We start from the raw sequence: 12,870 nt of genomic DNA, 5'->3' as shown, positions 1-12,870 counted from the left end.
CAGAGTTACCCTACACGAGACGACAGACAGAGTTACCCTACACGAGACGACAGACAGAGTTACCCTACACGAGACGACAGACAGTTACCCTACACGAGACGACAGACAGAGTTACCCTACACGAGACGACAGACAGAGTTACCCTACATGACACAACAGAGTTACCCTACACGAGACGACAGACAGAGTTACCCTACACGAGACGACAGACAGAGTTACCCTACACGAGTCGACAGACAGAGTTACCCTACACGAGACGACAGACAGAATTACCCTACACGAGACGACAGACAGAGTTACCCTACACGAGACGACAGACAGAGTTACCCTACACGAGACGACAGACAGAGTTACCCTACACGAGACGACAGACAGAGTTACCCTACACGAGACGACAGACAGAGTTACCCTACACGAGACGACAGACAGTTACCCTACACGAGACGACAGACAGAGTTACCCTACACGAGACGACAGACAGAGTTACCCTACACGAGACGACAGACAGAGTTACCCTGCACGAGACGACAGACAGAGTTACCCTGCACGAGACGACAGACAGAGTTACCCTACACGAGACGACAGACAGAGTTACCCTACACGAGACGACAGACAGAGTTACCCTACACGAGACGACAGACAGAGTTACCCTACACGAGACGACAGACAGAGTTACCCTACACGAGACGACAGACAGAGTTACCCTACACGAGACGACAGACAGAGTTACCCTACACGAGACGACAGACAGAGTTACCCTACACGAGACGACAGACAGAGTTACCCTACACGAGACGACAGACAGAGTTACCCTACACGAGACGACAGACAGAGTTACCCTGCACGAGACGACAGACAGAGTTACCCTACACGAGACGACAGACAGAGTTACCCTACACGAGACGACAGACAGAGTTACCCTACACGAGACGACAGACAGTTACCCTACACGAGACGACAGACAGAGTTACCCTACACGAGACGACAGACAGAGTTACCCTACACGAGACGACAGACAGAGTTACCCTACACGAGACGACAGACATTAGTGACAGAGACACACACACGTACACAAACACACACACACGTACATGTACACAAACACACACACACACACACGTACACAAACACACACACACGTACATGTACACAAACACACACACACACACACACACACGTACACAAACACACACACACGTACATGTACACAAACACACACACACGTACACAAACACACACACACGTACATGTACACAAACACACACACACACACACAGACACATACACACACACACATGGACATGTACACACACACACACACACACACGGACACGTACACACACACAAACACACACGGACATGTACACACACACACACACACACACACACACACAAACACACACACACACACACATACATGTACACAAACACACACACACATGTACATGTACACACACACACACACACACACAGGACTGAGGGCTCAAGGTAAGCAGAAAGGACAGTAAGAGGGTGTGGTGCAGTTTCACTGAATTGGGTCCTTCACAGATACGGGATCAACACAGTGGATTTATCCACAGCACAGAACCTGAGCCTCTCACAGTCTATGCACCCGCTCAAACGTGTGGGTATCATGTTGTCGACAGGACAATAACTCCCAAATACTCAAGGTTAATAAGAAAACAGGACCTGAGGCCTGAGAAGCGGTATTCCGTACCATCTCAAACAGACTCTTTCTCTCTCTTTCCCTCTCTCCCTCTCCCCCTCCCTCTCTCTCTCTCTCTCTCTGTCAAATTGAAATTCCAATTCAAAAACATGCTTTCTTGGAATGACAAGAGCACTTGTGTTGCTAAAGCAGTAAATACATAAATGACAGTGCGCTCTTGTTCCTTCTCTCCCTCTCTCCCTGTGTCTCCACCTCAAATTCAATTTCAAATCGGCTTTTTGCATGACAACTGGTGTTGCTAAAGCAATAAATGTATAGATAACATTCACTCTCATCTCACTCTCTCTCTCCCTCCCTCATCTCTCTCTCTGTCCCTCTCTCCCACCCTCTCCCCTCTCTCTTCCACTTGCTCTCCCCCTCATTCTTTCTCCCCTCCCTCTCTACCTCTCTCTCTCTCTCCCGCTCCCTATCTCCCTCTCTCCCCTCCCTCTCTCTCTCCCTCTCTCTCCCTTTCTCTCTATCCCTCTCTCCCTCTCTCTCTCCCCATCCCTCTCTCTCCCCCCTCTCTCTCTCTCTCTCTCTCTCTCCCCATCCCTCTCTCTCTCTCTCTCTCTCCCCTCTCTCTCTCTCTCTCCCTCCCTCCCGCCCTCCCTCTCTCCGGCTCCCGCCATCGCAGCAGGTCTGAGCCCACCGCTCCATCTGACAGGCTTAAGCAGCAGACAGGACAGCTGAGAAAAGGCTTCGCTTTATTACGCTCCATAATTAATGAACAGCACTCACAACAAATTAGGACAGGGGAGTCGGAGGGGCCCCCAATGGGGCGCTCCGGAGCCAGGAAAGAGTGTGCAGCCCGCCCCCCAACCCCCCCGAAATGTGCCACACTCACAGCCCTTTTACAGTGCGATCCAAAGTAGTTTCATTATGCTAGGGTTGCCAACCCTGTTCCTGGAGATCTATCAGCCTGTAAGTTTTCATTTCAACCCAAACTTGGCACACCTGATTCTACGAATTAGCAGCTCAGCAAGATCTCTAGCTTGAACGAGGTGTGTTTTGTTAGAGTCAGAGTGAAAACCTACAGGGCGGTAGATCTCCAGGAACAAGACTGGACAGCCCTGTACGAACCTTATCAATTCATAAAGAAAAAACCCACCTTGAATCCTACTCCATGATGCTTTATGACCACAGGCCCTGAGTCTGAATCTCAACACAACATTAAAGAGCAGGATTTCCAAAGGAAGTCCTTGTCCGCTGGCCATTAATATGGCTAGGACTGATTGTGATAGATACGAACGCCACTACGCCGTAAATGACGAATCAATGCTGAGCAGTCAGATCCCTACAGCTTTACCAGGAGAGGCATCAGGTTGTTCTTTACAAATCATTAATGGCATGAAAGATCCATAGCAGTTCTGCTGTGATTCCATTCCATCCTCACATTACCAGCACAGTTCTGAAAGTACACCCTCTACTGCCATCTAGTGGATGAAGGTCAAGCCTCGTGAGAGGAAACAATACGTTCAAAGAAACATTTCTTTTGTGAAGGAATGACTAAGAGGCCATTGTGCAGAGTTAGTACAATTATCATGCAAAGACTGTCATAATTACCCTTTCCAGAATGATTTCTTCATATTTGTACATCCCATCGCTGCCATTCACCTGCAGCAAACATAAAATATTTACATAAGCAAGTCATTTCTCACAATTAAGATATGAAAGGAATACCAAGATACTGTTAATCACATCTTAAAAAATCAATATTTGATATTATAAAACTGAATATTCAAAGCTTTGTTCAGGTCAGAGAGTGACTACTGAATAGCTAAAACAATTTACCCTCTGAAGAGTAGGTTTTGTGGAATGTTTGTTTCAAAATTCTTAGTCAGTGTTCTAGAACTCCATTGCTTTCAATTACCAGTAGTGTAACCAGAAGGCTGAATTACAAACATTCCAACCACATATCTATGATCTCACAACATAAAAGGGTTAATTATTTTCTGTGATACAGGTAGGGTACACAAGGCAGTGGTCGGCCATTGGAAAAACAGCAGGGACATGCGGTCATGGTCGGCAATGACAGCACAGGACATAACTGTGCCCACTGTGTCATTGGACTCCGCCTATTTCAGTACACAGAAAATATGAGCATGTGCATACGGGTGCAAGAAAATGCAGGGAAACAGGCTGAAGGACTGCCTCAGAAAATGTCTGACTTTAGGGGGCGTGTCCTACTCATTGTTTTGCGAAGCACTGCTCATTACTCATATTCAGATGACCAAAATGCATTTACAACTGTGCACTGTAAAAATAAAGGTTAATGAAGGATACTACACTGGTCGGCCATGTTATCTGTGCTGGTTTTTCACAGGGTGGGAGGGGCAGCGCATCCCTGAAAAGCAGAGGAAAGTGCTGGTAATTACAGGTGAAGAGAGGAGAGAGAGGCTTACATAAGGACCCGCATCCAGGGAGTCCGCGTTGACGATGATGGGGGGAGGGTTCGCCTGTAAGAGGAGAAGATACACATGACTTCAGCACAAGGAGGGTGTTAGCACACCCGAGAGGCACAGACACATGCACACACACACACACGCACACACAGACACACACAGGTTCACATACACACACGCACAAACACACACACACACACACACACATACTCACTCACACATATATACATCACCAGACACACATTCACACAGCATACATGCACATCGTCAGAAGCAGTAAACCAAACATGCTGTGGGGACAACCCCTGTCCAACATTATACATGAGGGAGGTTTGGTGCCACTTCCAAAAATATGAGGTACCACTGCTGTTAGGACATTCAGCCTTCCATCCAACTGAAGACGCCATTGTGAAACTGCGACACTCAAACTACTCCGGGTTGTGAAATCCCTAATCTTGGCTTGAGGGACGAGGCTTGCCTTTCAAATGACATTCTTGCGATGACAGTGCAAAAGGCTCTGTGTTCGATAATGCAAGGCAAGAATCAGCCACGGTAAAAAGAGAAAACACCCAATGACACAGGGGTCGGAGTGGTCACTCGAGAGGATGCACAATGAGACATCGCTTCCTGGAACACTACTTTCACAGTTCAAAGCACCCGCCATGAATTAGTCATGTGCACTAAAGTCATCACTGTGCACACGCGCTCAGTTCTCCAACACGTCTGTCCACAAACACAAACGTGCGAGAACGCACACTAATGTTCACAAAAAGGAATATGAAAACACGTGTGTAAGCATGGGCCAAACCACAGACAGACAGAGACTCAAACACACACACACACACACACACACACACGCACACACAAAGGAATGCACGGACCTCAGCAGATCAGAGAGCCCTCACAAAAAATATGCGGAATAAAGGGAATTGGTTGCTGCTCGGAGCGGTGCATTGTGGGAAGGCTGACATTAATGGCCTTTCGCGGAGGGCTGGCTGTGTTCTGGGTATTGATCTGATGGGATTGCGGCGCGCTGCTGCAGGACGGGGCGGCGCGAGGGAGGAGGCTCTGCTCGGAGCCCTGCGGAGGGGAGCGCATCTCTCCCCTCTCCTCGGGGGCTTGGTGGAGCTCCACGCCGAGCGGACCCCGCAATCTGTCACCCCCTCCCCCCGCTCCCCCCCCCCCCCCCACCCCCGCGCCGCTCATCGCTCCTCCGCCGTTATCCTGCTGCACCGCGCACGCACTGCAACAGCCATTTTAAAATCCTGCCCGGTGCCTTTCCACTGCAGCCGACTCTCTTCCGCTACAGATTTTTACATAAGCAGAGCATTTCTCTTCCTCCATCGCCGAGTCTAACCTGTTGCTCGAGGCAACACTTTCTAATAGCTTCTCTCTCCCTCCTGCATGTCCTCCACTTACCCCTCTCTCTCTCTCTCTGTCTCTCTCAGTTTCTCTCTCTCTCTCTCTCTCTCCCTCCCTCCCTCCCTCCCTCCCTCTCTCTCTATGACAGTTATTAGCAGGAGACTCAGAGAGCACCAGCCTGTCCCTCTCTGGGAAACTCATCCCTGTCCCCAAGCGCACAGTTCACACTCCGAGCACCAGAACTCAGCCCTTCCGGACAGCGGCACTGGGCAGCGCCGCCCGCCCTGCCGGACACATGACTCAAAGCTGAATGCGCCGCGTCCTGCGTAGAGCTGACGTCAGCGCTGAGAGACGGCTCCCTTGCGCCTTACCGGATGACAGCAACGAGGAAATGCTAAATCAATGATCCCTCGGTCACGTGATCGACCCCAGCAGGGTCTAGCAGTAACTCTCACTCGGCGAATATTGCATTTGGCTCCACGTCTTTCTGTTTAGTGTCTCAATAAAAAAAGCAGACATTTGCGAGAGTCCGCTGTCTCTAACTGCACTTGTTCAGTGTCTTCTGCCAACACACACACTCACGCATGCACGCACACACACACACACAGACACACGCACATGCACACACACACTCGCACGCACGTACAATCTGAGTGAAACACAGAACGGCATTTTTGTGAAACGCGCAGTCGAAGAACAAAGCAAAACTAAATGAAGTAAGGCGAGAACGCGGAATTTACAGACTGTCAAGTGCCCGCTCTCCCTCACGAAGCACCGGGGTCCCTCTGATCAGAAACGCTCATCATCCACTTTGCAGCACGCTCCTTCGTGTCATTACATCTGTGCCCAAAGTGTGATATCATTTGGAGCTCTTAATGGCTTACAGACTCCCTGGGAATTGAAACTCCAGAAGCGGTTAGAGGGGGACAAAGACACTGACAAAGCAGAACGTCCTGCGCTGCCGTTCTCAAAGCTGGGTCAGGACCGACGCAGAGACGGCTTCCTTCCTGCCCCGCTGTCTGCAGGCCGGGATGCAACGACACAGCCAGAGGTGCAGCCCGTTCGCTTTGGCACAAATATCGGGATGACATAATACAGAGAGCGGCTGCATTGTTATTGAGAAAAACGGCTGCTGGACTGGTGAAAGATGAACTCAAGGCTTCTCAGCTGAAGATTCCGATTTTGGCACGTTGCCTTCAGCAGTGAAGAGATGTCCATTGCTGACGGTGCTCTAAGATGTCGTGTAAAGAGGACGTAGTAATCGGAGCTTCTATTTTAGGGTGGATGTAATTCACAGTAAAAGGTCACAAAAGCTTACGAAAATGAGAAATGAGATATGGTGGGTAAACTAGGCCCCATATTGAGTTGTGTATTAGGCCCATTACACTTCTCCTCAGCCAGGTAAAATAAGTGAAGGAGCGCCTTCTTCCAGAGCTCGGGGATACCTCAACACACAGGTATCAGGGCTCAGTACTAAGGAGGCACGGGTGTGGCCTGTTTGCATGGTGGTGCTGTAGAGACCTCCTGTGTGTAGCAGGTGTAGCTCAGCTAGTTCGCTAATGAAGTTCAGTAAAGGTGCGGCAAAGCGGAGGTCTCGTAACCGGTTGCCGTGACAACACTCTCTGGCGACAACCCACAAATTAAAAAAAAATAATGACGCTGCACTTAGCAGGGGTGATGTCGACCTTCAGCCGACCGGTGACGCGTTCGTCTAAGAAGCCTAAGAACCCCTGGATGCTTAAGAGGCCCAGGCTGGCAAGTCTTTAAACGTGTTGCTCACACGAGGACGAGGGTAAGCTGTAGCGTAGCGTGTCTCTGCTGTGGAACAGGAGCAGGTCAGCTCCGGGGCCGGGGGGGGCACGCGCAGGCGTGCGTCTGAGCGGAGGAGGCCGCTGAAGGTGCAGCAGAGACGAGGCGTGAAGGGAACAACGGGGCCCTGGAACAGGGGCGCGCGCGTTCTGTCTCACTCCCAAACCCACGGGACGCTCCAGCGGTAATCACCGCTCGGCTCTGCGTCAGAGCGCAATAAGCACAGAGACGGGGGGGGGGGGGGGGGGGGGGGGGCTGACACGCATCTATAAACCTGGGTATTTCTACACTGCTGTTCCCCCAATCCCCCGCCCCGGCTGAAGAGAATGCGGGAGGGAGGGGCAGGCTGAGGGGAGGCGGGGCTATGCTAATGTGGTCACCGATAGTGAAGTGTGCCCCGCCCCCTGGACAGGCTGAGTGGCATTTCAATGCACTCTCAGATCATAAAGGAGAAGGAGGAGTGTGCTAGCAACCAGGGAGCAGGAAGCGGGGGGGGGGGGAATGGGGGGGGGGGATGTGGGATGGTGTGGAATGATGATGGAGCAAGGGGGGGGGAGGGAGGGGGGGGGGAGGTGGTGTCAAAGACCAGATGATGTCCAGATGTGGCAGCAGGCAGAGACTACGGGTCGCGGGTGGAATTAACCAAATCTGGATCAGATTATTACAAATCCCTTAATTTCCCTTTAATTCAGACACTAAGCATGAGTGGCTGTAACCCCGGCCAGCTGTCGCTGCTCACTTGTACCCAGATGGAGGTCAGGGCCCACAGCCCTGTCCCAGCACAGCCTTCGGTCCCGGAGCAGCATCCTGCCCCCGGCTAACCCCCAGCAGCCCACAGCCCTGTCCCATCCCAGCCAGAGCCCGGAACAGCACCCCCCTCTCAGCTAACCCCCAGCAGCCCTGTCCCATCCCAGCCTGGGCCCAGAACAGCACCCCCCTCTCAGCTAACCCCCAGCAGCCCACAGCCCTGTCCCATCCCAGCCAGAGCCCAGAACAGCACCCCCACCCAGCTAACCCCCAGCAGCCCTGCCCCATCCCAGCCAGAGCCCGGAACAGCACCCCCCTCTCAGCTAACCTCCAGCAGCCCACAGCCCTGCCCCATCCCAGCCAGAGCCCAGAAGATCACCCCGCCCCCAGCAAACCTCAAACAGCCCCTCACAGTCTTTCTCAATCAGCTGCCTCTCTAAGGTCCCAGTCGTTATGACACTATCTAAACACATACTGTATCTGCGTATTTATCAGAACATCCATCTGTCTCAGTGTGTAGCTTCAGTGTCCTTTGTTTACTGTGAAGACTACACAAAGAAGAAAGGACACTGTGTACATTGAAGAGTTTCTTCAGACCGTTCATTTTGCTAACTAAGAGGCTGCTTCCTGTAGGGAACCCTATACTGAAATAGCAAACGCAGTCAGACACATGAACTGTGATTTAAAAGGATTTTTTTTTCAGTTCTTGATTTGATTATTAACTGGAAGGCTCCGGGTGGGTAAAGTGATTAAAAAATGCTCTTTGGTGATACCTGTAACACAGCACAAATGGCTGCATTAAGCATTTTTTTTTTTGCTGGATAAGTAGGCTGCCATGCATGAAAACAGCCCCCACATTAATTAGTATTACGCAGAGCCCGGTTGCCTTGTTAAGAGAAGCTTCGTCGGCAGTGGAGCAGAACTTTACCCCTCGAGCTCGGAGCTGGAGAGCCGTAGCCCCCCCCGGGACCGCAATCCCATACAGGCTCCTACCCAACACCTCCCCAAACGCCCTGGCGCCAACCCCCCACCTCCCTGAGCTCGCCTCATCCCAACTGATAAATAATCAATGTGTTTCCATGGCGACCGCGGTCAGATCAGACCCTTCCCCAGCTCTGAGGGTGGACCCCCCGATCCACAAACGCGGCTGCGCAGCTACTGTGGTCGGCCGCGCTCTTCTTCTGTGGTGCCTGGATTGCATAACTAAGCACGGCTCCTAATGTTACCCCGCTGGGCAGATGACAGTAAGCGATGTGATGATTCACTCTGCCCTCCTGCCACACTTTTCTGGATGTGAAAGACCCCCTTCCTTTCACCCCTGCGTGTCTACAGGCCTCATACATTCTCACCACCATTTCTGAAAGGCCATATAAATCAGTAATATTGATTCCTACAAAATCCACTCACTTTTGCCTTGTGCAAATCAGTTAGGATTACATGACATAGCTATCAAGGACGCAGCTCAAATACGGATGTCGGCAGTCTGATCATGAATTTTTAGCCACAGATTTAGGAATTAGACAAAGGGAAACATTCAGGGTATTTTATCCATAAAATAAATTTAAAAAAAAAATGTTATTTAGTTATCATATACTTCACATATGTGCACAGTGAAGAGGTCATATTCAAGGATTTCATTGTCCTGAAAATTTTAAAGATTTTTATAGGTTTGTTAGGTATGTGTATGCACGGGTGTGCACACACACATGTACACACGCACACATACGTGCACGCACATGTGCATATGCACACACGCACACACACACACTCGCACACACGCGCACACACGCACACATACCCTGCCCTGTATATATAGTGTGCTGCATGTAATGTACAGCTGTGAGCTCATCTGGCCCAGCAGACTGGGTACAGGCAGGTGCGTTAGATAAGAGCAGAGTTACATAAAGCTGAGAGGCACCACGGCGCTCACAGACACGGCTGCCTCTGATTTGTGATCTCATTTATGTATTGTACAGCTGAACTGTCACTGCTCAATCACTTCAATCAAACCTCCATCCTTTCATTAAGCACAAGCGGTTGCCGTTGTCATGCAAATTCATTTTTGTTACAGGCTCGCTTAATGAATGAACGAAATGTTTATATATATTACAGCTGAACTGTTGAGATTGTGTGGGGGAAGGGTTTATTGGGGAACGTGACACGTGTCCTTTCACATGGGGGGAGGGGGTTGTGGGGGGTGAGTCAGTTCTTCCGAGATACATTCGCTCACAGCGCATGGCGGTAAATCCCCAGGCTGAGGAAGGTTCAAGGTAAAGCGCCCCCCCCCCCAGGCCGCTGTCCCCTCCCTGGTCCCCCCCCCCCCCCCATACTTGAGTGAGATGTTGGATGCATGGCGATATCGCGCGTATCGATCGGACTGCAGCTCCTGAAGAAGCAGGCGAAGGCTGGGTGATCACAGCGTCCTCGCTGGATCCACCTCCTGTGTTACCGCAAGCGGCCTCGCTCCCTCCCTCCTTCCCTCCCTCTCTCCCTCCCTCCCTCCATCCCTCCCTCCATCCCGCCTCCACCGCTGCAGCCGCCCAACGGCATCGCGCCGGCCCTTTCCGGACCCCTTCCCCCCCCTCCCCATTACTTTGCAGCTAATGAATCGCTCTTGTATCCGACAGATCGCTTTCCACGGTGTATCCTGTTCCCATATCCATCCCTATTACTTAATGTACGAGAGGAACCATCAATGCAGTGTGTGTGCAGTATATCATCTGCGGTTATGAGATGGAGTCACAGGAGGAGGGTGATGCTGCTGTTCTGTCGTGCAGCTGCTGTTAGCCGTAGTGCTGTGATGTCATAGAGGGGGGGTGGGCGGGACGGAGGGACAGGCAGGCATTTAGGTGTTCGTTATAGTACGACCCGCTCAGTTATACAAAACATTTCCCGCTCCCAATACCTTAGAGTTGCGCAGCAGCAAATTCACACGTAATTCATAATCCTTCAGAAGGAGGCAGGGTGGGAAGAGTGGACATTGGTTGAAGATGCGCTTGAGAACTGTCTGCATTATCAGTGTGTGTGTGTGTGTGTGTGTGTGTGTATTATTGCATTGGTGTGTGCTCACACATTCACGTTTTAGGACAATGTGCATGAGAGTGTGTGAGAGTGCATGAGTGTACGCATGCGTGCTCATGTTTGAGTGCACGTGTGTCAGTGCATTTGTTTGTGTGAGCATCTGAGGGATTACGTACGTTTGTGTGAGAGAGTATGTGGGTTGTGTGAGTGAATGGGTGAGTGAATGAGAGAGTTAGCGTGGGTCTGTCTGAGTGAATGGGTGAGGGAGTTAGCGTGGGTCTGTGTGAGTGAATGGGTGAGTGAATGAGAGAGTTAGTGTGGGTCTGTGTGAGTGAATGGGTGAGTGAATGAGAGAGTTAGTGTGGGTCTGTGTGAGTGAATGGGTGAGGGAGTTAGTGTGGGTCTGTGTGAGTGAATGTGTGAGGGAGTTAGCGTGGGTCTGTGTGAGTGAATGGGTGAGGGAGTTAGCATTGGTCTGTGTGAGTGAATGGGTGAGGGAGTTAGCGTGGGTCTGTGTGAGTGAATGGGTGAGGGAGTTAGTGTGGGTCTGTGTGAGTGAATGGGTGAGGGAGTTAGTGTGGGTCTGTGTGAGTGAATGGGTGAGGGTGTTAGTGTGGGTCTGTGTGAGTGAATGGGTGAGGGAGTTAGTGTGGGTCTGTGTGAGTGAATGGGTGAGGGAGTTAGTGTGGGTCTGTGTGAGTGAATGGGTGAGGGTGTTAGTGTGGGTCTGTGTGAGTGAATGGGTGAGGGAGTTAGTGTGGGTCTGTGTGAGTGAATGGGTGAGGGAGTTAGTGTGGGTCTGTGTGAGTGAATGGGTGAGGGTGTTAGTGTGGGTCTGTGTGAGTGAATGGGTGAGGGAGTTAGTGTGGGTCTGTGTGAGTGAATGGGTGAGGGAGTTAGTGTGGGTCTGTGTGAGTGAATGGGTGAGGGAGTTAGTGTGGGTCTGTGTGAGTGAATGGGTGAGGGTGTTAGTGTGGGTTTGTAAGTATGGGAATAGTCAGCATGTGGTAGAGCTCTCTCAGTCTCCGGTGGGCTCTGTCCTAATGCCAGGGCCTGTGCCAGCTGCTGTTGGGCAGTGGATCATGGAGAGGGGAGAAAGTCTAACCATGCTAACCATGCCAGGTTATATGGACCCCTGCATTAGTGTAGTAATGATTCCAACCACTGAACAGTGAGCAAGATGCTCTGCTATTCATGAACAGATGCCAGCGTAGATGAGGGCTGCTTTACATGATACAGGACAAGCTGCAGTATGGGCCAGTACAGGCACACATGTCACAGTGTCACACAGAATATCTTAATCTACATGTACATACAACCTATGTTAGTCAAAACACATTTCCACGCAGACACAACCACAGGTAAACAACACTACCACTCCTCCCCTCACACACAAACACACTCACCCAGATACACCACATTCACACACTATTCTCCCACACAGAAACACACATCCATCCACAAACACACAAACACACACAAGCACACACACAAAAAACACACACACGTACATACGAATACACACACACACACACAAACACACACAAGCACACACACAAAAAACACACACACGTACATACAAATATACACACACACACACACACACACACACACACAAAATCACCCACACGCACAAACGGTGACTACGACGCTTACACAATGAAGCGCTCTGTAGCTCTCCGCAGGTTGCTAACCCCGGTTGCTAAGCTGAGATGTGAAGACTAATTTCTCCGCACTGATCTGTAGACTGCGGAGAGGCGACCAACATCCTGGCAGAAAGCGCAGTTTCAATCACCAGCTGCCTCGCAAAAGTCTCTCAAA

General features: G+C 50.8%; 1 protein-coding gene across 7 annotated transcripts in view; it reads right to left on the bottom strand.

Moving 5' to 3' along the window:
• Positions 1 to 12,870, bottom strand: part of dlg3 (discs, large homolog 3 (Drosophila)) — a 97,156-nt gene that overhangs the window by 38,399 nt on the left and 45,887 nt on the right. For all 7 annotated transcript variants that reach the window (XM_035408711.1, XM_035408712.1, XM_035408708.1 and 4 more), the window contains 2 exons: positions 4,111 to 4,164; positions 3,272 to 3,322 (listed from right to left, as the gene is read on the bottom strand). In XM_035408711.1, coding sequence (XP_035264602.1) covers positions 3,272 to 3,322; positions 4,111 to 4,164 — 105 coding nt within the window. The remainder of the gene's footprint in view (positions 1 to 3,271; positions 3,323 to 4,110; positions 4,165 to 12,870) is intronic.

Source organism: Anguilla anguilla, chromosome 3, assembly GCF_013347855.1.
Source record: "Anguilla anguilla isolate fAngAng1 chromosome 3, fAngAng1.pri, whole genome shotgun sequence".
NCBI lineage: Eukaryota > Metazoa > Chordata > Actinopteri > Anguilliformes > Anguillidae > Anguilla > Anguilla anguilla.
The sequence above is the reverse complement of the archived record's forward strand: the minus strand, read 5'-3'. Positions and strand labels throughout refer to the sequence as shown.